This window comes from Hyaena hyaena, unplaced genomic scaffold, assembly GCF_003009895.1.
Source record: "Hyaena hyaena isolate Hyena2069 unplaced genomic scaffold, ASM300989v1 scaffold_105, whole genome shotgun sequence".
Lineage (NCBI taxonomy): Eukaryota > Metazoa > Chordata > Mammalia > Carnivora > Hyaenidae > Hyaena > Hyaena hyaena.
In genome coordinates, this window is record NW_024080737.1 from 53136 (window position 1) to 73672 (window position 20537).

Genomic DNA, 20537 nt, shown 5'->3' on the forward strand with positions numbered 1-20537 from the left:
AATTGACTGAAACCTAGTGAAGATTTTGTTTACCCACTCACCCAAAATACAAGCAGAAAGAAACCGTGCCAGACTTGGGCTGGGAATAGAAGTCTGATGACATAGGAAGTGAAGGAAACTTACTTAATATACTTAAAATTTAACTTCATTTTTAATTTATTTTTTAATTTTTAAAGTTTATTTATCCATTTTGAGAGAGAGAGAGAGCACATGAGCAAGGTAGGGCCAGAGAAAGAGAAGAAGAAAGAATCCCAAGCAGACTCTGCACCATCAGTGCAGAGGCCGATGCGGGGCTCAAATCCATGAACCATGAGATCATGACATGAGTGGAAACTAATAAGAGTTGGACACTTAATTGACTGAGCCACCCAGGCTCCCCAAACTTCATTTCATTTTTTTAAATCAGAATTTATTTATTGAGCTTCTACTATGTGACAGATATTTTTCTAGGCAACAGATATACCAACAAATAAGGCAGACAAGGTCCTGTTCACCTAGAGCTCATGTTCTAATGTAAGGAGATAGAAAACAAAGACATAAGTAAATAATATAAGAAAATAAAATAAATGTAGACAAGAGTGTTATAAAGGAAACAAAACAAGGTGATACAAGGTGAGTGACTAGGGATAGGGGTCGGTGGAGAATTTAGATGTAATTGGGTTTGGTTTTTAAAAAGATCACTCTGGCCGATGCTTGGCTGACTTGATAAAACAGATCGTGCAAGGGAAACTGCTGACCTCATTTTGTCCTTTCTGGGCAGCAGGTGACTAACAGTCAGGAGGTTGTACCCAGTCCGGGTGTCTGTATTTAACAAAAGACAAAGGAGCTTTTAAACTTGAGACTTAGTGAATATGACAAGACTTGTCTTGGCATGTGTGGCATTGAGGAGAGAACTCTTTGAGATGGATCGAACGTGGTTTATAAAAAGAACTACATGCAGCTTCTCAAACATGTGCAGTAACCTTAGAAGTTACATAATAAGTGCTCACATCAGTCTCTAAGTTCTCCCCATTAAGAACCTGATGAAAGCCCCGAAAGAGCCTCCATGCTGGTCCACAGTGGATCCTCTTGAGTCTGATGTTTCTCCTGCTCCGATTGGCTGCTCTTTCTCAATTTTGTCTGCAGTCCCTGCAGGGGAACAGGTCTCCAGTGCAACAGGTGTGTGCTCCCTGACAAGGATGTTTAAGCTGGAAAAAAAATAACAAGACTTTTGATAGGAAACCTATCTTTTCCACTTGGTGTCCTCTGTATGTTCCTTCAGGAAACTTTCTGTGTAACATTATTAAAAATCCCTGGGCATCAGTGGCTAGGAATAGCTGTTCTGTGACTTCTCAGTCACCTCATGCTCCACGTGCCTCCCCTAGAAAGGGAAACGCAGAAAATTGGTAAGAGCTGGGTATCCTGGGACAGAATCTTTGGAAGTGAAACCCTGATCCTTAGGTGGTCGTTGCACTGAGGTACCCAAATATCAACCAGTCTGACTAGAAAGCTATCTCTTCCTCCCTGGGTCTTGCTGTTGTTCATAAACAAAGATGCTAAATTTTGAAGGACAATAGTAATATGTCATTGCTCTTTTTCTCTTTGGCAATCAACAAATACCAGCTTTGTCGAAGCAAGAGAAGCCCAATTTCTATACAGAGCTAATTTATAAGTACCATTTCTTGGTCCTGCAAAATGAAGATAGTTCTAATTAAAGTGACAATTCATGGTCTTGGATGTTAGTAAATATCCTCCCACTGACAGTATGTAATTTAAGATTTCACAAAGCTGTAATTATGAATTTTACCATAAAACCATGTAAAACCAGTGATCATCTCTGAACTTGCTATTATAGGAGTTGGGATTTACGAAGTTTGTTTGTTTTTTTTAAAAGAAAGGCTACGTAGATACTTAGGTGGATTCTTTTTCACATAAAGAATTCACTGTGTGGAGACTTTGACAAGGCTACCTTATGACTATTGGCTCTGACCCTTGTCCTGGTAACTAATTGCTCTCTGAGTGACCAAAAAGAAAACTTGAATTTCAATTTGAAAAATATCCTGGCCAATGTACTATTTAAATGTTAAAATATATGTTGATTACTTTCTCCCCAAATCATGACAATTACTATCATTTGGCATATTATGTGTCTACAAGTATATCAGGGAAGAAAATTAAAACCTTAGGGTAGAATCATATCTTGTAAAAAGGATTTAACAGCAGGAGTAAGCCTGGGTTCTGACAGCTACTAGATAAATTTGGAAGCCAGGAAAGATAATCAAGATACTAAGACACACATTTTAATCAGTCACATTGGAGTAGTTGCCAGGTAATGGAGCTCATTAAAGGAAGTGGTATATTCCATGTAGCTGTATGAAATAGTCAAGCATCCCAGAAATTGGTGATATCCTATGCTTCCAGTGTTCTGGGAAACCTTAACAGCTCAGCAGACTGGAAGCACCATCCAGAGTTCATGTGCTTGCCTTATGCCAAGTTCTAGGGTCTTTAAATGAACCTATAAAGACAAAGATATTGGAGGAGAACCAGTTTGCTGCATCAGTCAAGTGCAGGAGAGCGTTCTTGTTACTGCTTTCTTACCTCATTAACAAAAAAGCATCCCACAGAATAAAGAAATCTCAGCAGACTGATACTGTAAAATTCAAATTACCATTTCCTTCATAGGCAGTAGTAATTCCCTGCTCAATGCAGATGAATTTATATGATTAGAAATACAGTTAATTCAAAACACTGCATGCTTATACTTTGGAATCGTTGGTCCCGTGAGACATGAACTCAGACATATTTGTTTACTTCAAAGGGAAACAAGAATTCTGATTACTTTTTAATAGGAAAAGAATGGACTTGGTGAGAATATACATAAAAACATCCTTTTATCCCTGTTACCTTAGTGATTATGGTTTTAATACAGGTTTAATACAGGTTTTTCACAGTTGAAAAAATAGTTTGTTCTATTGAGTGGCAGTTCCATGGAGAGAGGCCCTAGCTGGAGAGCCCCAGCATCATGGGATATCCATGAAAAGACAAACCTGGGGAACTGTTTACTTAGCTTTTAGTGAAGGTCATGGAATGCCGTAGCTAAACCTTACTTTACGCGGTCCTCTTGATTTTCAAATTGATAATACCTGTTCATCTTGCTTGATAAAATATTTTTTATTTGCCTATAGGTTTTATGTTTAATCCTCTTACTGAGTCACTATAAAGTCAGATGCGCTTTTCCTACTCACAGTGAATATAAGTGTGCCCCTTTCACTGATAATCAGTAAGTAGGGATATAAAACCCTCTTGAAGCTACAAAGCATTAAGCACTGTATAACCCTCCTTCGTATTTACCCTGTGAGTGACTATGTGAAGCACAGAAGTGCCCGTTACCCTCAAACTTGTGTGGCATGACTTCCCTAATCATGGTTGTCTGTTTGTCGTTAAGCTGGTGCTGGGAACTTGAATTTTGAATACATTTTAAGGGGGTGGGATTATAATTTATTTTAATTGCTGATAGATAATAATGGCTGAATAGCAATGGGTTGAAATTTACATAAGTGGTATTCAATTTCCTGGTGTTGCTGCCACTCTGAATTTGAATAAGGCATTTATATATTCTGTAGAAGGTTGATAATATAACTAGTTTATGGCTTACCTTCTCAAAGTTAAAGTGCATGTGAGGATAAAATGGAAGGAATTTAAGTCTTTAGAAAAGAGCAGATATCCAAACCTAGAAATTTTACATTGTGAGCCAGCTGTGGAATTAACTAAAACCCCTAGGTTTGTGGAGCTTATGAGCACAGTCTCATCTGCAAACAACAACAAAAATAAACAAAAAACAACTGCTTGGCCAGAAGAGAAGATCTAAAGATGTTCTGATCATGTTATATGTTTGTGGCCACCACTTCATGAACATTTACACCGCTCGGCCACACTACCACACTCACCTCTTCATGAACATTTAAAAAAGGCATACATAAGCAGAGAAAACCTGAGAAATGGAATTCAGTAAAAGAATTTATTATTATTCAAGAAAAAAATACTAGGTTATTGCTGATCAAATGTTTTTGCAACTGTGTTCTTAGTAAGGCAATTTAAGATAACTTGACTAACAAATATAAAATTATAGAATTCCCAAATCAAATGGTGATAAATTACTTAGTACTTTCAAAGTGATACTTTTTTGTTCTGCTCTAATTCAAACACTTTATGACTTTCTAAGAACGTGTGCAGGTCATTTCTTTTTGTTGTTGTTGTTAAAAAAATTTTTAATGTTTATTTTTAAGAGACAGAGAGAGAGTGCAAGTAGGGAAGGGGCAGAGCAAGAAGGAGACAGAATCCAAAGCAGGCTCCAGGCTCTGAGCTGTCAGCATAGATCCCATGTAGGGGCTCAAACTTGTGAACCTTAAGATCATGACCTGAGTCAAAGTTGGACACTTAACTGACTGAGCCACCCAGGCATCCCTGTGTAGGTTATTTCTTTTAGAATTTAGGAAACGATATGTATTTTACTGCGCTTTATGTGTTTCCAAAAATTAATCAATAAAATTTAAGTTAAATCACCGTGCTAAATATTTAGAATGTTCTCCAACAGTTCATTATTTATTTCTTGCAGGCTTGTAGAGCATATTTGGATTTTATGATTTCTGTAGCCACATTGATTCGTAAGGAGAAAGGACTGCTCATCAATGAAAACCAACTTTCTTTGGAAATGAAGAAAGTTATGCAATTGGAAAAAGAAATTGCCAATGTAAAACACTTTTTCTTTAATACACTGAATAACTTCACCACCCTTTTCTTCTTTCTCCTCTCTATCATATTTTAAAGGTAAAAGGCACAACTTTTTAAGCAACTGGTAAGAATGCATAGCTCAGTAATGAAATCATTGACTTTATGAAGACCTTTGAGACTGTAGAATTTTGTAGTAAACTGGGTTCCTGCTGGCCAGGAGACATACTGCATTTGGCAAATATTAAACTAGATACACTTAAATGGATTATACCAAAAGCCTATTTGCAGTCATTTGTTGAAATGGCCTTGTGACTCAGGGCACACTTCATTGCTGTGTACAGTTTTCCTTTGTTTTATTTTAAAGTTTAAGGTGATCATAGTGATTGCCTTTCCCTTTTCTTGGAAGTATTTGTCCCTGAATATGGCCACCTGACAGTGTGATGTTACTGAGTTCAGACCATCTGGTTAGCTCAAAAGATCTGACAAACAGGGTTCAGCAGCAAAGCCCATGGGGTGTTTTCCTGAGTTTCCTCTAGCTTCAGATGAACCTTTGGAGTCTGAATTGGCACTTTCTTGTCTGACTTTCCTCTGACAAGAGTCTGCAGTCTCCAGGAGTGAGCTCTGTCAAAGTAGTATCAAGGTTATTGATTAAACGTATGGTCAGTTTCAGTCTAGAATCTACAGACCTCTCTGACATTGCAAACAACAACCTGTGCTCCTAAATCCCCATGTGCTTGACACTGCCATCAGAATCCTGAAGACTAAAGATCTTTGAGGGCAATTTTAGCTTTCCTTAAGCTATATGCAACCAAAAATCTCCAATCAGAACCAGACTTTGCCTGGAGCTGCAGCTAGATGAATGGCAGTTTGATGGGTTACATGTGGTTCCGTGCTGGACACAGAACAGTTAGAGGAGAATAGTTTATTGCCTTGGGTTTTCAGTACTTGGCCCTTCCCAGACCACATCCTCCTTTGATCAGCCTTAGCTCTCTGATAGTTGTATCTTACCTCAAAATTATTCGTGTCTTTGTTTTTCCTCCTCTCTTAAACTCAGGTTGGGGTGAAGTCTTAGTCTCCTTTGAATCACGTGTGTATCTCTAACAAAATCCAGCTTATTATTGCATTCAGGACATGTTTAATAAATAATTTTTTAAGGAGTGAATAAATAAGTACCTAAAGGGGAAATTGAAGTCATCGTCACTGAGAAATAATTCCCATGTTAAACTTCTACCTTTTGTCTCTCCTCACTTAAAACTAATTTTTCTTATTTCAGCCACTAGTTGAGGAGTTGTTACTGCAGTTTTTTCTTTTGATTCAGTGAAAAATAAATAAACAAGTAAATAAAACTGGATGCTGTTGAGTATAGAGTACTAAACTAATTAGGAGGGATAAGAGTCACAAATATAGATGGTGCTGGCTCTCTCCCCAGATGACTGTGCTGTGTACTAGGAATTTTCTCTCTTAATTGTTTTAAATTCTTGCAGAAGTCATTATGGTTTGGGGTTTGTTTTTGTCTTTCCTGTCTGGATTTTACCTGTGACACTGGATGGTGGCAATGAGGAGGTAGGAGAGAGTATTTGAGAGATGCATTGGACAAGATTGTATTTGAGAAAGTTCTATAAAACAACCACAGCGACAATTGTGCTGGCCATCACCTTTAGAAAGAAAAAGGCCTGCAGACACTATCTATGTGGTTCAGCAGTTGTCAAAGTATAAAAAGATATTTGAAAAATTTTATATTCGACACAGCAGCCAAATAGTGACGATTATTACTAAATATACTTAAAAATCTCTTAAGTTTCACTTTTTTTGATATCAATCTATTTTAATCATAAAACAAGTATACAAAATAGAGCTTGAATTATGTTGTACCTATCCCATATTTCTTTTTCCCTCATACAGAGTGATATTTTCCTAAGTATGCTTAGTTCTAAAACAATGATCAAAAATTAAATCCATAGGCTACAACTAAATCTGAAGATCGAAATGATCCAATGCTTCTTTATAATAAAATGACATTAGCCCAGCTCCAAAATAACTTTTCACTAGAGATCGATCAGAAGGTAAGTACTAAGTTTTATGGCCTCTGTTACTGTGCCATTTCTAAAATTATAACATTGTAATATAGTTGGTTAAAGTTTGGTGTTTATTTATTTTTTTGAAATAAATTGAATTTCGAAATGAATTTAGAGGACACCAACCATTTGACTTCATGACAAGACTGGAAAAAAATTATATGAAATCATTGTATAATATCTAGAGTGAATTTCAAAGGTAAAATTCCTTTCAAGGCAGATATGCAATGATATTAGAAACTGTTGTAGCAAAGGGTTTGTAAAACATTAAACCAGAAAATCCTTTTGAAAGACAACTATATAGCCATTGGACTTGTTCAGCCAAATAATAAAGTCACTGAATTTCTTTTTAACCCTATAAAGGGTAACTTATTTATTGAACTTGCCATATTCTCATCAAGGCCATCTGTCGAGATTTTCCAAGTAATAGTGGAGAAATAAAACACAAGAAATAAGAAAAATCTGTCTCATAGATTCCATTTACAAACAGATGTAATTCATTAGCTAGTACATAATAATCTCTTTTGGGGACTATGCATGTATCCTTGTGTGTAAGTTCATACACATGATTGGGAAAAGAAGCAAGATCCATGGGAAAATCTATAAACCATCATGTTTAGTGATAGAATTCTCTTTGGCGCTAATTACAATAAAAAAAGGGAGGGGGCATACTTTGTAAAGGCATGACCTATTATTAGGAATTTCTCACTTAAATCTGTTTAGTATAATAAGTGTTAAGGGTTTAATAAATATGTTTTGAAAGAATGGTCCGAACCACCAAAGAAAATCAAGAAAAGTATATAGCACTTCATACTTAATAAGTGATCTGTATATTTATGTACTTCCAAGTGTATAAACTTCACAAACACTGAAATGTGGTATTTCAGCAATATTTGCATAATCTCCACATCTGTGTTTTTTTCTTCTATTTATTGGTGGTTGAATAACCACAATTCCCATTTAGAGAATATTGGATCAGATTTCATCTCTTAGTAGCTCCAAAGTGTAAACATTGTATGCCTATAGACCCAGTATTGATAGTTTCAGATGTGTTGTTTGGCTTCTTTGGACCATTTGTGTTGTATATATGACATTTCTGTACTTCTGCTATGACAATAATATGCTTTCATTTATAGCAGAATCTCCACTGAGATGTATCACTGTGTTTGAATGGATTGTTCAATATCCACTTTTAAAAGATAAACACTTTATATCCATTTAAATTTTTGTGTAAACATAGGAAGCTTCATTTTTTTAAAGCTAAATTTCTTTTTCTTTTTTTTTGTTTGTTTAATATAAGTTTGACCAAGAAGATGACATCGAACTTAATTTCTGTCTGTATATTCTCTATGCTTAGGGGATTTGCTTTTGCTCTTCAATGGTTGGTTGAATGTTGCTATCTAAATAATCATGCTACAGAACTAATTTCTATTCAGGAACTGATTGAAACAATGGAGGAAAAATCCCACACAAATATCAAACCGGCCATTGTGGTAATTCCATAGTGATGCAAATGATAATCTAACCATGTCTGACTCTATAACTGTAATTGAGTCTTAGAACCTAAAAGAGAAATACAAAATGACTGAATGTTTTATGCCTGCTTTTTTTCCAGCCATTCAGCTGGTCAAATTTCACAAATGAAATCATGTCAACTGTGAATATTAATATTCCCAATGAGGAAGATGTGGTTGTTTATGCTCCAGAATATTTAACCAAACTTAAGCTCATTCTTCCCAAATATTCTGCCAGGTAGGTATATCAGAGTGCCTATGTCCTCAAAATTTACATTTAATATCACTCTTTAGAAGCTTTGCAGCCTCATCTTTTCTGTTGCTGGGTGGTGGGTTTTTTTATACAGAGATCTTCAAAATTTAATGTCCTGGCGATTCATAATGGATCTTGTAAGCAGCCTCAGCCGAACCTACAAGGAGTCCAGAAATGCTTTCCGCAAGGTGAAGAAAAAATCTCTCTTTTCTTAAGACTTAAAGCATAAAGAGATACATGGTTATGAAGGCTTGCCATGTACACTGCTAGAATGTGGTAAACTTTGTGAGGAGTCAAAATGCCAAATGTTGGTTATTTCGCCCATATTTTGGTGGTGTTGCTTAGGAAAGCCAGCTTTCGTGGGCTTTGCCATCTAATGATTGTCTACTCTGGCACTTTGATTGAATTGTCCTGGAAGGAGATGCATTTGGTTCTTTGAGCAGTTCGTGAGAGAATACTGGCTTGGTTTTTTTGTTGTGTTGAACATAATTGCAAGGGTGACTATCTCAATTAACTTCATTTTCAGGTGCCCGTAGCACACTAGACATACAGACAGGTGAACTACACTGATGTGGACAATCCACTGAGAGTACACCTACCTGTCCACTTAAGGACAACCTTAAGGCCTTTTACTAGGCTGAACCTGCATTTTTTAAACAATCATCCTATTAGTGCCGTGGTGAGGGGGAGAGGGCAGGAGGGATTGAGGAAGGAGAAACTCTGGCAAATATATTGATTGGTATTATGGAAAGGAAATAACTGTTTATTTGACATTTCTAGCATTTACCCTTTGAAAGAAAATGTAAACAAATTTTTTCAATTAAAGCCTGTAAAAATGGTGTTTTGCTCAATTTCCCTTACCTCAGTGAATCCCCTCGTTAGTACTTAAATTTATCTACATACAGTTCTTCTAAGTACTGGAAGTTCAGCAAAAATATTAAAAAAACGGAATGTGTTCTCTTGTATACCAGATGTCTCCCTTGTTACATAAATTGAACATTACTTCATGTTTATGCCTATGCAGTCATAACTGGATTTTTTTTTTGTTTGTTTTTTGTGTGGTTTTTTTGGGTTTTGTTTGTTTTGGTGGGAGAGGGGCCATTTTGTTGTTGTTTTCTAAAGCTGTCTAGAAGGGTATTCACCTGTAACAGCAAAGGTTCCAATGGGACATGCTACTGAAAATATACCTTTTTTTCAGATTATTTGTAAGTAAACAGTCCAGTTGGATTACATTTTTTCTTGGGCAAGGACAACATGCTTTGTGAGGAGAAGCAGTGAATGTTTGCACGAATTTAGGGGACATGAAGAACAGAGTCCCTGTGAAATATGTGTTCTGCCTTGCTCTGGCCATCTTCTCCTGGTCAGATGCCATTTCTTTTCTCTCGCCCTTAGGCCCTTTATGGCACAACATCAGAAACAGCAACGTGGAGACGTTGTGCAAACTATGTCAATGGGAATATGGAAAATGCTGTGGGAAGGCTGTACGTGGAAGCCGCATTTGCTGGAGAGAGTAAACATGTGGTAATGTTTTCAGCACAATACTCTTATATCAGTTCATTGTTTCCATCAGTGGGCAATTATAATAGCTCATAATTGGGCTGAAGTTTATTAAGTGGCAGAGCATCTCTGTATCACAATTTGTGGTTTCTCAGCGAATCTCCTCCACCCTCCCCCAAAAGGTCTACTTATGTTCCTGATTTTAATGTTGTCCAGTCCAAAATCAATTATTCCCCTTCCCAAAGCAATGTATTCAGAGTACTTAGTCACATGTTCTGCTGATACAGTTAATTGTAAATTCTCCTATTAGCAAGATTGGCCAAGAATTAGTGTTTTCTGAAAAACTTTGAAAGTAAGATTTTAGGGTTTATTTGAAGTATTATAAAAAGTACTCCATTTTTCATTGTTATTGTAATGAAGACCATGGAACCTAAAGACTGAAAGAAACTATTTCATTGTTATTGAAATGAAGACAATGGAACTTAAAGACTAAGTGAAAGAAACTATCAAAATGCTACTTCATGTTTAACTGAACTACTAACACTGATGACAGCTACTATTTTATGTGTTCTTTTATGATAAAGGAAACCATTACGTTCTTTTTTTTAATGTTTATTTTTAAGAGAGAGATAGAGCATGGGTGGGGGAGTGGCAGACAGAGAGGGAGACATAGAATTCAAGCTGTCAGCACAGAGCTTGATGCGGGGCTCGAACTCACGAATGGTGAGATCATGTCCTGACCCGAAGTCAGACGCTTAACCCATTGAGCCACCCAGGCGCCCTGAAACCATTACGTTCTAAAGATGATTTCTTCATTAATGCACATGTAAGACCTATTTCATCATTAGGGTCGATAGTAGCAAGATTCCTTTGAAAACATAATTATCCACATATATCCATTTGTTTAGGTTACAGTTTGTCTATAAATTTACATGTATTAACATATTATTGAGTTGCACAAAGACACCTCAAAGCCCTGTTTGTTAAAATTTGTACAAAAAATTAATTTGTGGCCTAAATTTGTCTTCTGTTCCTTTCATTTTAGGTTGAAGATTTGATTACACAGATCCGGGAGGTTTTTATTCAGACTTTAGATGACCTCACTTGGATGGATGCTGAAACAAAAAAGAAAGCTGAGGAAAAGGTAAAAAGAGACACAAAGCTAACTCTTAGTTAACAGTTGCTTTACAAGATCAACTATTAAGGAAGTTCAGAAGAAAGATGTTCAAGGATTGCATAAAATTAAAGCAAGCTCCTTCAAGGTGTCATGTTTCCAGGAACAGTTTTCATGGATAAAGATTTGTTTCTATGATTTTTCACCTTTTCTTCTCCCAGTGCAAGCAACTCCTGCTCTCCATGTTCAGTTCAAACCTTTGAAAGATGTCTCATTTTCCTTTTTTTAAAGGAATTTTCAGGAAACAAAAGGAAAAATCTTAGATGAACAAGTAAAGAACTGAAAGATACTATCAGTGGTTCATATTTCTCCTCTTTTCATAAAACATATGCAAGGGGACTCCACTAAAACCTAAAAATATCCCTTAATGTTTAATGCAGATTTCCAGCTCAATTTTTATTTTTATTTGTTGTTATTTTTTAAATAGTTTATTGTCAAGTTGGTTTCCATATAACACCCAGTGCTCATCCCCACAAGTGCCCTCCTCCATGCCCATTACCCCCCATCCCCTACCCCCAACAGTCCTCAGTTTGTTCTCAGCATTCAAGAGTCTCTCATGGTTTGCTTCCCTCCCCTCTCCCCAACTATTTTTCCCCTTCTTCCCCCCGACAGTCCTCCGTTAAGTTCCTCTTAATCCTCCTATACGTGCAAACATATGGTATTTGTCCTTCTCTGCCTGACTTATTTCACTCAGCATAACACCCTCAAGGTGCATCCATGTTGCTACACATGGCCAGATTTCAGTCTTTCTCATTGCCATGTAGTATTCCATGGTATAGGTAAACCACATCTTCTTGATCCATTCGTCCATTGATGAACACTTAGGCTCTTTCCATGTTTTAGCTATTGTGGAGAGTGCTGCTACGAACATTGGGGTCCATGTGCTCCTTATGCATCAGCACTCCTGTATCCCTTGGGTAAATTCCTGGCAGTGCTATTGCTGGGTCATAGGGGAGTTCTATTGTTAGTTTTTTGAGGAACCTCCACACTGTTTTCCAGAGGGGCTGCCCAGTTTACATTCCCACCAACAGTGTAGGAGGGTGCCCATTTCTCCACATCCTCGCCAGCATCTAGAGTCTCCTGATTTGCTCATTTTAGCCACTCTGATTGGCGTGAGGTGGTATCTCAGTGTGGTTTTGATTTGTATTTCCCTGATGAGGAGGGATGCTGTCCAGCTCAATTTTTAAAAACATGGCTTATTTAGACTTTTTTATGACCTAAGGGGAAAAGTACTAAATTTCTGTCAAATAAATGTAACGTGATACATTATTGGAGTATTACATGGTGATCTCCAGTTAAAGGGATGTTGAAGGAGCCTTTTTATAACTATTTCTATCTACCCTCATTGTGCACCTGTTGCTGGGACTTCTCATAGCTTGCATAGGAATAAAGGTGTCAGGGCGCCTGGGTGGCTCATTCAGTTAAGTGTCTGACTTTGGTTCAGGTCATGATCTCACGGTTCATGGGTTCAAGCCCCTCGTCGGGCTCTGTACTGACAGCCTAGAGCCTGGAGCCTGTTTCAGATTCTGTGTCTCCCTCTCTCTCTCGGCCCCTTCCCCATTCATGCTCTGTCTCTCTCAAAAAATGAATAAATGCTAAACAAAAATTTTTTTAAAAGAACAACGGTGTCAGACGCCTAAGGAAATCTTAGGCTTAACCTTACTATGATCATTTGTCTTGATAACTATATAAAGCTAGAAGGAATATGCCAGGTAGAAATTCTATATGCTTTGGGAGCAAAATTCATATGCAACGTGATAATTCCTCTGTAGTTGAGGTGACAAGAAGAACAGACCATTTTTCAAACTGACGCAGAAAGAGTTTATGAACCTACTATCATAAGAAATAAAGCTGCAGTCTAGTTCCTTCCAGGATTATATCATGTGGAAGGCTTATCTTACTCAGTTCTCCCAAAGCTGGGGATAAGGTAGGCCTAGAATTTAGGCACCAAGGTATATGTCTTTTATGGTGGACTAAGTCCTCAGAAATTCAGGCTGGATCTACTCCTTTCATGTTCTAGCTATCTGTGACCTGAGTCTATTTGATGTAGCACAACTGGACTGTGCTAGGTTATCATGTCCCAAGGCTGTATCACAAGCCACTGGACCCACAAAAGTAGTTCTATGAAGAAAACTCCCACGGTCAAAGAATTTAGGGAACCTTTCCCATGGGAAGGCTTCCCTGATCCCACCCTAGACTAGGTTACGTGCTAGGGGATGATTTTAAGGCACCAGGCCTGATACTCATTATATTGCCTGTCACTGATCTTTATGGTAAGCTCTCTGGGGGGAGAATTTTTTTTTCCTAGCATTGTATTCTCAGCCCCTTACAAAGTACCTGGCTCATCATAGATGCTTGAATATATTGAATGAGTAAATAGACAAATTAATTCCTTATGCTTACAATTGGGCACTTAACAATTACCTCATTTTAAGCTGCAGTAAAGAAGCCTGCTTAATGTTTTTCTCACAGTATTTACCCAAAGTATTTGACAATAAATCCTTTTTATGTAGAGTTTGTGTCCCTTAGGACACCTTTAGGGATGTGTCTTCTAGAAAATAAAAAACCTCTGAGAAGAGGCTGATGGTAATGGGGAGTGGTGTGGAAGCCTAAAAGAAAATGGGCTTGGCCTAACAGACTTATTGACGCATATCCTTTCTGATCCAATGCGGAAATCCTGTGCTTAAGAAACAGATTTGTAGCATGGTTAAATTATTTTTCTTACATTTTTATTTATTTATTTTGAAAGAGAGAGAGAGTGGGCATGCGAGGGACAGAAAAAGCAAGAGAGAAGATACCAAGCAGTCTCCACAGCATCAGCACAGAGCCCGAAGCGGCGCTCAGACTCAACGAATTGTGAGATCATGACCTGAGCCGAAACCAAGAGTTCAACCAACTGAACCCCCCAGGCGCCCCGCATAATTAAAATATTTAAGGGCAATGTAATATGATAGAATCAAAAGTCAAACATCTGTGAAAACATGAGAGAAATAAAAAATGGAAAGATATTGCAAGTAGTAATAATGAAAAATAAGTAAACAATTTTAAAATAATACAAAGAAACATTAGCAAGGGTAGGAAGCAAGTGGTAAACATGAGACAGTATAACAAGGAAGGCGCTGTTTTCTACTTATTTAAATATTGCCATTCATTTAACTGTGAGAAGATAGGTACATTGGCTTTGGAGACCGAAAGAGAACATACCAACTCCAGGACTCTGTATTCAGAAAGAATATTAGCACTAAACTTATAAGCCCTTATCTGTTTTCTCAGCCAAATCAGTGAAGTGGAAAGACAATTTTAAGCTGCTAGAAGGGAAGCACTATTACTTATCCCTCCTATAAAATGAAAGAAAAAGCCTTTCAGAGAAAAATTCTGTAGAAGAATAATACATGTGGAACAATGACCTGTCAGTTTTCATTTTGGTTTTCTTAGGAAAGCTGGAGCCTATGAGAATAGGGTATTAGAAGCTAAATTTCAGAACTGTTTTTTGTTTATTTTGAACCCCAGGGAGAAACCATTGCAAAGTTCTCTATTTAAGTACTGTCAAGGGGCGCCTGAGTGGCTCAGTCGGTTAAGCGACCGACTTTGGCTCAGGTCATGATCTCACAGTTCTTGGGTTCCAGCCCCGCGCCAGGGTCTGTGCTGACAGCTAGCTTAGAGCCTGGAGCCTGCTTCTCATTCTTTGTCTCCCTGTCTTTCTGACCCTCCCCTGCTCATGCTGTCCCTCCCCCCCCCTTTCTGTCTCTCTCAGAAATAAAACATTAAAAAAAATTTTTTAAAGTACTGTCAGATGCAATTTTTGTAAACAATAGGGACTAAGTTATTCAAACTCCAGTCATGGGCAAATTACACTGTTTGCATTTGAAAGCTATATAATTATCCTTATATTCGATATTTTAATTTCATAGGCCTTAGCAATTAAAGAACGAATTGGCTATCCTGATGACATTATTTCAAATGAGAACAAACTGAATAATGAATACCTTGAGGTAAGTCTCCATGAAGACTGTGCTAATGATACCTGGAGCTGGTGGTGATGTCATCTGCAGCTGTGGGGTGCCCGAAATTATGTGAAGTAGCCCAAGGCCAAAGGTCTTGTTATATAAAGCCTTTTCCACTGAAGCCAGAACTTGTGTTTTAGGTTTAGCCTTTTGTTTCATTAGCCTGGTTCATATTTGGCCTCTGTGATCTTGTCTCCTTATGTTCCACTGAGCAGTAGTGGGAAAATCTGGTGGCCTTTAAAGAGCATCAAGGGGTAGACATCAAAGGGATGAGCAACAGGCGGCACCCAGCCTCCTTATCTCCTGTGGGACAGGCCTGAAAAGTCACATCTTCAGTTCCCCTCCACTTTCCGATTTTTCCTCCCTGGAGAAAAACCAGGTTTTGCCTCTGTATTTGAAAAATAAAATAAAACAAAAACTTACCATTTGAAAACCAGAAACGGTTTTATTCCCCTCTGGTAATGTGACAATGAAAAGAGAACAGAATTGATTGAAGTCACTACACTATTGATTTCAGACCCAGCTGAGGATCCTGTTGCTCATCTCGTGGTCCCTGCAACTACTTGAGACCCTGGTGACAACAAGGTGATCCTTGCCCAGAACTGGAGATGTCAGTGATTCCTAATCCATCGATTACTGGCCTAACGTCGTGGTTTGCAAGCCACAGTGTCCTCTTCTCTCTTTACATTTGTAGAAAAGCTTGACTATTTCATGTAAATGAGCTGCCAGCAGCAGGAGTCCTGGGGCCCTTTGTGGCAGGAGTCTGATGGCTGAGAGCATAGACCCAGAGGAAGCTTCTTGGGTTCAAATCCCAGCTCCACCATTCACTAACTTGGGCAAGTGACTTAATTGTCTGCCTTGGTTCCCTCAGCTTCTTTTGATTAGCTACAGAAGAATAGACTAAAGTAGTGATTCAGTTAGAGCGACAGTGACCTGTTATATAGAACTAGGGTAAATGGAATTAAATCCTTCTTTGGTAAGTTTTAATGCTCCCTGTTAACTTTATTAACTGATAGCATTTAAGAAAATATCCCCTATGTTGTTTCAGCAAAAATTTTGACTATTTTTCCCAAAATCTTTTATGTAATATAGTTGAACTACAAGGAAGATGAATACTTTGAGAACATAATTCAAAACTTGAAGTTCGGTCAAAATAAACAACTAAAGAAGCTCCGAGAAAAGGTGGACAAGGATGAGTATGTATATTCCAGTTTCTTACATGTTCATTCAGAAAAGGGGCTTTTCCCCTCTCATTGTTGGGTTAAGAAAAAGAACTTGACTTAATGTTAATGTTTAAAAAGTCCAATATCCTCCTTCAATGGAGTGAGTACCTCTAAGAGCATCCAAGAATATCATACTAAAGATAGGTCAAAGATTTAACCAAAATTTAAATTTTTTATTAACGTAGCCTCGGGCTACCTCATTTCTTTGGTTTCCTCTCATATTATTGACTATTTCCTCTACTTTTTGGACAAGTTTCTCAAGAACCCAGGGCTTCTACAAGCCTCTGAGGCCACGCTTGCGCAACTCAGAGTTATCTTGTGCCCACAGCCCCACCTGTTTTCGATGGGTCAGTCATCCCATAGCTCCATCCCCTTCTAGACTGCTCCATGTGACACTCCTCTCAACCTTGTGGCAGCCAAATAGAGATAATGGGAGTCGCCTTGAAATGCTCTTAATCTCTGCTTATCAGTGGCATTGGTACTTCATGTTAACATCAGTTTAGTGTTTGTTTTTCAACTAAACGGGTGTGTCTAATGCAGTATGTCTAACACACTAACATGCATCAAGACGTGTGCTAGTGCACTTAGAGCCCTAGAACTGCTTATGTTCACTTCTTGCTGAGCTCTTCGCTTCCAGAGAACAGGGGCTATTCCTTTTGATTGTTGAGCACCATGCTGAACACGTGGAAAGTTTTCAGTTAAAACTGAGTTAAAGAATGAGTGAGCAAACAAACAAGAGATGTGCTAACTTGATCCATGTGGTAACCAACAAAATAACATGACAGTGAGGTGCTTGGTTTATTCATGCAGTCATTTACTCTTTTATTTATTCGTTTATTAAATTAATATTTTAGAACACTAAGTCCAGGTGTCATTGGGAACTGGGAAAATCGCAAGTGAACTTTGATTATATTATATTACATTACAACGGCAGATGGTAAAAAAAAAAACACAATACAATAAACTCTATCACTAAGGGGGAGATGTGCCAAGAAAGGTACAAAGTGATGTGGGACTGTTTGATGACAGGCGGTTCTGTTCTCCGTTAACTAAGTACAGGTTGGACAAAATTCTTAGGTGAAAATGCCAATACATTTCAATCCCTGAACAGCGTTTTGAACCCGTGAGGTGCCCTGAAAGAGAGATTGATTTCCTTTGCCGACCTCTGGGTTTATACCGCAGTAAATGTATTGGCTGGTGCTAACAACAGAGCTGCAAATGTCAAAGAATGTTTAGTCTCCTAGCTGGCAAAGAAGGAAGAAGAGTGGGTACATATGGCTTGTGCTGTAATTGGTTGTAAAACCCTATTTCAAGAAACCCACAAAAAAGTCATCTAAAAAGATTATTCAGTGGGTAAATTTATAATCTGAGAAGTTTCTTACAAGTCTGAATTTTGTTTCTTTAAAGAAACGTATACTTACATTTAATCATTGTTAGTACTGTGTGAAATATCTATGGAGAAATATTGTCAAATAGTGTTTCTGAATATAGCTAATATAACCTGCACCCATATGACACCAGAAGATTGTTTCATGATTTTAAAAATAGTTGTTGAATTATGGCTTGATGTTTTCTTTGGGACTTAATGGAGTCCAAAGTTCTATACTTAATTATTTTGTAATATAGGTTGCATTTTTCTTTCCCTTTCATTGTATGTGTTGCTTTTCTCTTGAGTCCTTTTCCCTGACAATAATCACAAGTGAAAGCTGTGTACACTGTTTTAATGAATGTTTGGTCAGTAGTGTGCATAGCTCAATAGAACGTTTTGGGTCCTTCCCATGAGCTTCTGATAGTCATCATAAGTGCAACTATGGCTTCTAAGGTCTCCTCTGCCATGTCGGGCTAGTTTCTTTTCCTTTCTCTTCTTCTGCCTGTGTACCAGGTACAAGGTTTCTAAACTCTGGCCGCACAGGAGAGAAACCTGGGGATCACTAGAAATAGTACTGAGGCCCCAATTTCACCACCCTTGCTTGTAATGTACTTGCCTGGGGTGGGGCCCCAGGTACTGGATTCTTTTTAAGTAGCACCCCCAAATTCAAGTGAGAACCTCTGAGTCAATGTTAGTTCCTTTTTGTTAATGATACTCTTAATATTTGGTTTTGTGCCATTTTTTTTACAGGGTGATGCTTTAATTTGGCAGTTTAGGTTTAAAATTTATTTTTTGTTTCCCAAAATATTGGAAACACTTTTGACAGTGATCACATCAAATCATTATGACTGTGGGATACAACATAATGACAGTTCCTCATATTTTTTTTGAGGTTTCTTGTAGTGACCATTTTAGACCTATTTTGTAATTGTTTAATAGTAATAAAGTCACTATGTTTTCCCTCCTTTCTTATGTATACCGAGTTCAAATCTTTTCTGTGCGTGTTCAGGCAGACACATCTACTGCTTCTGCTTTTTTCGTGTAGTTTATAGTTACCTCTCAGAGAACTACGTTTTCAGATGCTCAAGTCCTCACTCCTAAGGTCTTGCAGGAGAAATAGGTGCCCATGACCACAATTGATGGGATGGAGATAGGAAAAACTATGGATTATGTAGGGTTTATATTATAGGGTATTGTAGAGAAATGATGCATTAAATTCTCAAGGCTGCAATCAATTTGAATAATTCAGTCAATTAACCAAATAATAAGCTTCTAGACCTTTTTTTTTTTCTTGATGACAAACTCATATGCTTCTTGGCATCTTCTACCATCATCATGACCACTGAATAGTTGTACCTGGCCCAGATTTGTTTCCTGAGCTTCCAACCCACATGGCTACCTATGAAACATCTCTATGTAGGTATTCCACAGACCCTATAAACACAGCATTGGCCATTTGGGACAAAATTTGATCATCTTTCTCCCCATATCCTTATATTTCCCCATATTTTTCAGCAAATTTCATCTTATTGCTATCAAGACAGAAATCAGCGACTCGTCATTCTAGACTGATCTCTTTCTCTCATCTCTGACATCTATAGTAACATCTACTCCAGCTCCCCATTCAAAAACACAAGTTTACATCTACCAGCTGCTAATTAAAGATTATGTAGATATTGCCAGGGGATCTCCATCTTACCATCTCCATGCTCACTGACTAAATTCAGGCACGTCTCATTGTTCACCAAAGTTATTACTAATTTTTTCCTAATCTCATCAACAATCATCTTACTCTTCTTCAGCTCATTCTCCTTACTATCACCCTAGGGATTTTTTTTAAAGACACAGAATGAGTCATGTTATTTCCTGATGAAAACCTTTCAGCATATCCCTTTTGCCTGTCTCATGGTACAAGGGGCTCTTCATTCTTCCCACTAGCTCTCCAGAATTCCTTTAGATTCACCCTGCCCCATCCCCCGCCCACCCCAGCATTGCCCAAACCTCTAGCCGGAGGAATAACTCTAAGTCATTACTCCATCTTTTCTTCCTCATTTTCCCTTACCTTGGATCACCCTTTCTGCTCTTGTTCATCTAACAGAAACCTACACATTGTTGGACTCAACTAGAACATTCCTTCCTTATTCATAGCACCCCACTGCATTTTTCTCTTCACCTTGTGCCTGCACTAGCCCTTGTCAAAAGCAGAAACCACATATTTATGTCAGTAGAGCCTGAACACTGGTGAACAGAATGTAGACCCTTCCTCAGTGTTTCTGGAGTTACTACATGATACAATAACAGTTTGTGATCATAGCGATGAAGTTAACTCAACTGCTAAGGTAGAGCATGTCACATCCAAGTGTCTCTCCATCATGATCGGTGAAGTTATATAACAGCTCTCTGCTGCTCTTTCTATTTAGCAGGTTCAAAACATTGAGCAAAGCCAGAAGTCAGTATGCAATATACTTGACTTAATCATTTTGCTAAAAGAGCCTCTGCCCATTTGAGCAGTCGACACTGCAAAGGGCAGGGATTTAAATTTTTTTTTTTTTTTTTTTTTTTTATAAATAAATCTTTATTCATTCTTGTCCCTTTTAGTGAGCTGTAGGATTTTTCTACATTGATTCAAAGTGGGGTACTGAGGGACTCTGATCAAACCTCCATGGGGCTTATTTTAAATACTTCAGGGACATAATTCATAAAAATCTAAAACACAAC

General features: G+C 37.8%; 1 protein-coding gene across 3 annotated transcripts in view; it reads left to right on the forward strand.

The window, feature by feature from the left end:
- Positions 1–20537, forward strand: part of MME (membrane metalloendopeptidase) — a 103774-nt gene that overhangs the window by 47139 nt on the left and 36098 nt on the right. For all 3 annotated transcript variants that reach the window (XM_039236075.1, XM_039236073.1, XM_039236074.1), the window contains exons 9-16: positions 4595–4729; positions 6672–6773; positions 8401–8537; positions 8647–8740; positions 9945–10073; positions 11095–11193; positions 15135–15215; positions 16320–16423. In XM_039236075.1, the coding sequence (XP_039092006.1) occupies positions 4595–4729; positions 6672–6773; positions 8401–8537; positions 8647–8740; positions 9945–10073; positions 11095–11193; positions 15135–15215; positions 16320–16423 (881 nt within the window). The remainder of the gene's footprint in view (positions 1–4594; positions 4730–6671; positions 6774–8400; positions 8538–8646; positions 8741–9944; positions 10074–11094; positions 11194–15134; positions 15216–16319; positions 16424–20537) is intronic.